This window comes from Arachis ipaensis, chromosome B05 (genome assembly GCF_000816755.2).
Source record: "Arachis ipaensis cultivar K30076 chromosome B05, Araip1.1, whole genome shotgun sequence".
NCBI lineage: Eukaryota > Viridiplantae > Streptophyta > Magnoliopsida > Fabales > Fabaceae > Arachis > Arachis ipaensis.
The window spans coordinates 120,244,332-120,247,887 of NC_029789.2; the positions used below are offsets into that span (position 1 = coordinate 120,244,332).

General features: G+C 39.7%; 1 protein-coding gene across 1 annotated transcript in view; it reads left to right on the forward strand.

Moving 5' to 3' along the window:
• LOC107640968 overlaps positions 1-2,518 on the forward strand; it is a 7,464-nt gene extending 4,946 nt beyond the window's left edge. Inside the window, exon 3 of the mRNA XM_016344475.1 lies at positions 2,144-2,518. Within this exon, the coding sequence (XP_016199961.1) occupies positions 2,144-2,518 (375 nt within the window). The remainder of the gene's footprint in view (positions 1-2,143) is intronic.

Here is a 3,556-nt window from a genome sequence, read left to right on the forward strand (position 1 = left end):
TGAACCAGGAAGCAAAAAGCTGGACCTAAAGTTAGCCTCAAACTTTTGCACAAACTTTTGGGTGAAAAGTTAGCCCCAACGTTAGCCCCTAACTTTTGGGCTAACGTTGGAACTTGAAAATCACTCCCTGGGTACCAAAAGTTTGCGCCAACGTTAGCCCCTAACTTTGAGGCTAACGTTGGCACATGAAAATCACCCCTGGGCACCAAAAGTTTGTGCCAACGTTAGCCCCTAACTTTGAGGCTAACGTTGGCATGAGAAAAACACTCCCTGGGCACCAAAAGTTTGCGCCAACGTTAGCTCCTAACTTTGAGGCTAACGTTGGCACATGAAAACTACAAGGGGAGGAGCAAAAGTTTGCGCCAACGTTAGCCCCTAACTTTTGGGCTAACGTTGGCGCCTCAAGTGCACCAAGGAAGGCCAACGTTGGTGCAAAAGTTAGACCCCTAACTTTTGCACCAACGTGAGTATCAGCAAGTTTTGTTGGCTGATATGAAAAGTTGGACCAAAAGTTAGACCCTAACTTTTGCTCCAACTTTTGGTCCAACTTTTGCAAAACTCCAACCCGGTTCAATTGATTCACTTTGGTTCTTCTCCAAACTTCAAGAGCAATCAACCAAGGCCTCTTTCAACCCAATTCCACCAAGAGCAAAGGCCCAACTCAAGGCTTGAAGATCATTTGAAGAAAGTGTATAAATAGGATAGAATTCAAGTTCTTCGGGGAGCTTTCCTTTTGAGTTTTCATAATAGTTTTCGGAGAGCTTTGGATATTGAGTGATCTTTAATTTCTTAGTTTGGGGGAAGGAGAATTCCACTATCTTCCTCTTCATTTTATTGCTTTCAATTTCAATTGCAATTGTCTTGGATCTTGGGTTGGAGAATTGAAGGAATTCTGTTTCAATCTCATCCTTGGATCTCTCTGTTTATTTACTGCTTAATTGAATTTCAGTTTCGGTTAATTGTTCTTCATCTACTTTCCTTGCAATTTACAATTCCCTTGCAATTGTTCTTGTTGGATCTAGGAAGGCATTGAGATCTAGACTTGGTTTTCTAGTCTCTGGGTCCTGAGATCTGATTTCCCAATTTTACATTCTCTGTTTACTATTTTCAATATTCATTTACTTTTCTGCTCTGAGATCCGATTTGATCCAAATCCTCTTTTACTCTTCTGTTTGATGCAATTTACTTTTCTTTGTTTAAATTCTGCAAATCCAATCCCCAATTCCCTTTACAATTCCAGCCGTTTACATTTCTTGCACTTTAAGATTCCGCAATTTACATTTCTTGCATTCTAAGTTTCTGCTATTTAATTTCTTGTTCTTTAAGATTCAGCACTTTAATTCCCTGTTCTCTTTAATTCCATGCAATTTAATTTCTGCAAATCACAAAACACTCAACCAAATCTTGATTCGCTTGACTAAATCAACCACTAAGCAAAAATTGCTCAATCCTTCAATCCCTGTGGGATCGACCTCACTCCCGTGAGTTTTTATTACTTGATACGACCCGGTACACTTGCCGGTTAGATTTGTGTGTTTTGGGAGAAATTCACTTTTCCACCAAATTACCCATCAATACCACACTACCTCTGTTCCACGACTTAAGCGTAAAGCTCTGTGTGGTAGGGTATTACAAGTAAAATAATTAAAAGTTTGAGGTTTAAAACATAATTGATAAAAGTTTAGAAGTAAAGTTTAAAAGAGTTAAGTTTTCAAGAAATTTGTAAACACTATTTATTTATTACTTAAATAATTTTATTTGTATTAAAGAAAATAATAATAACAATAATTATTATTATTATTAATTTATTAAGAATATTATTTAGTAAAGATATTATTATCGATATTATTAATGGTAAGATAGAATAGAATAAATAGAAGTACCCTTTTAAAATATTTAGAGACATAAAGTTAATTTAAGAATCTTATGATTTTCTATCCATAAAATATTTAGTAGAAGGCTAGAGAATAGTGTGAAGATAGTGTCCAAGAGGGTGGAAGCAGTGGCTTTACTCACTAATGATGCCAAAGTGGTGATGAGCTTTCTTTAGAGATATATCTTTAGCCGATTTGGTGTCCCAAGGACACTAATCAGTGATGGAGGAAGCCACTTCTGCAACAAACAATTGGACTCACTTCTTCAGAGATATGAAGTCCGTCATAAGGTGGCAATCCCTTATCACCTTCAGACAAGTGGACAGGTTGAGATATCAAATAGAGAACTTAAGAGAATTTTAGAAAAGACCATCAGTACTTCAAGAAAGGACTGGGCAAGGAAGCTTGATGATGCTCTCTGGGTATACTGGATGGCATTTAAGACTCCTATTGGTGTGTCCCCCTATCAGTTGGTTTATGGTAAGGCCTGTCACTTGCCAGCAGAGTTGGAGCACGGAGCATATTGGGCAACAAATTTCCTAAACTTTGATGCCAAGGCTGCTGGAGAAAAGAGGTTGCTCCAACTGAATGAGCTTGAAGAGTTTGGATATTCAGCTTATGAGAATGCCAAGCTCTACAAATAAAAGACCAAGATGTGGCATGACAAGAAGATAGCCACTAGAGCTTTTCAGCCACGCCAGCAAGTTCTACTATTCAACTCAAGGCTCAAGCTCTTTTTCGAGAAGCTGAAGTCGCGGTGGTTAGGACCTTTTGTGGTAACCAGAGTGTCACCGTATGGTCATGTGGAACTTCAGGAAGACAACTCAGATAGAAAGTTCACAGTCAATGGTCAGGGGTTAAATCACTATCTTGGAGGTGAAATTGATCGTTAGAGGTCCGTTCATATGCTAACTTGGCAGAGCACCGTCAAGCTATTGACGATAAAGAAGCGCTTGTTGGGAGGCAACCCAACCGTTCATATCCTTTGATTTTACATTCAATTTGGTTAAATTTTATTTGTTATAGTTTTCTGTAGTTTTTCATTGTTTTACATGTGTTTTAGTCATGTAAAAGGTTTAAAACAAGAACAGAAGGAATCAAAAGGGAAAGCAGAACATCCTGGAGAGGAATTAGCTCAGGTGCTCTGGCACTAAATGTCAGGCTGGGCATTCAGTGCCAAAAATGGCACAAATTTCAAGGGAGCTCTATGTTTAGGTGGCGCTAAATGCCAGGTGGGCGTTTAGCATCAGAAATAGCACAATATCCTAGCAGTTTTTACGTCGACAGTGACACTAAATGCCCGGGTGGGCGTTTAGCACCAGAAATGGCATACAATCCTAGGAGTTTTTACGTCGACAGTGGCACTAAACGCTAGGGTGGGCGTTTAGTGCCAGAAATGGCACCAACTTCAAAAAGCTTTCTATGTGCTCGGCGCTAAATGCGGACTTAGGCGTTTAGCATTGAGCCCTCATTCCCAAAAAAAAAAAGTTTGCAAATGTTGTGGCGCTAAACGCCGAAGCAGTGCAGAAACGGTCAATACGAAAGGGGGATTTGAAATTTGACATGGAATCTCCATGGGGCCCACACCCCACTACCCCCATTCAGTTTCTCTCTCTCTCCACTCACAATCCCCTCCCCCTTTTTACCGTTACTCTCGCCCCTCTCCCCCCATTAACTTCTCC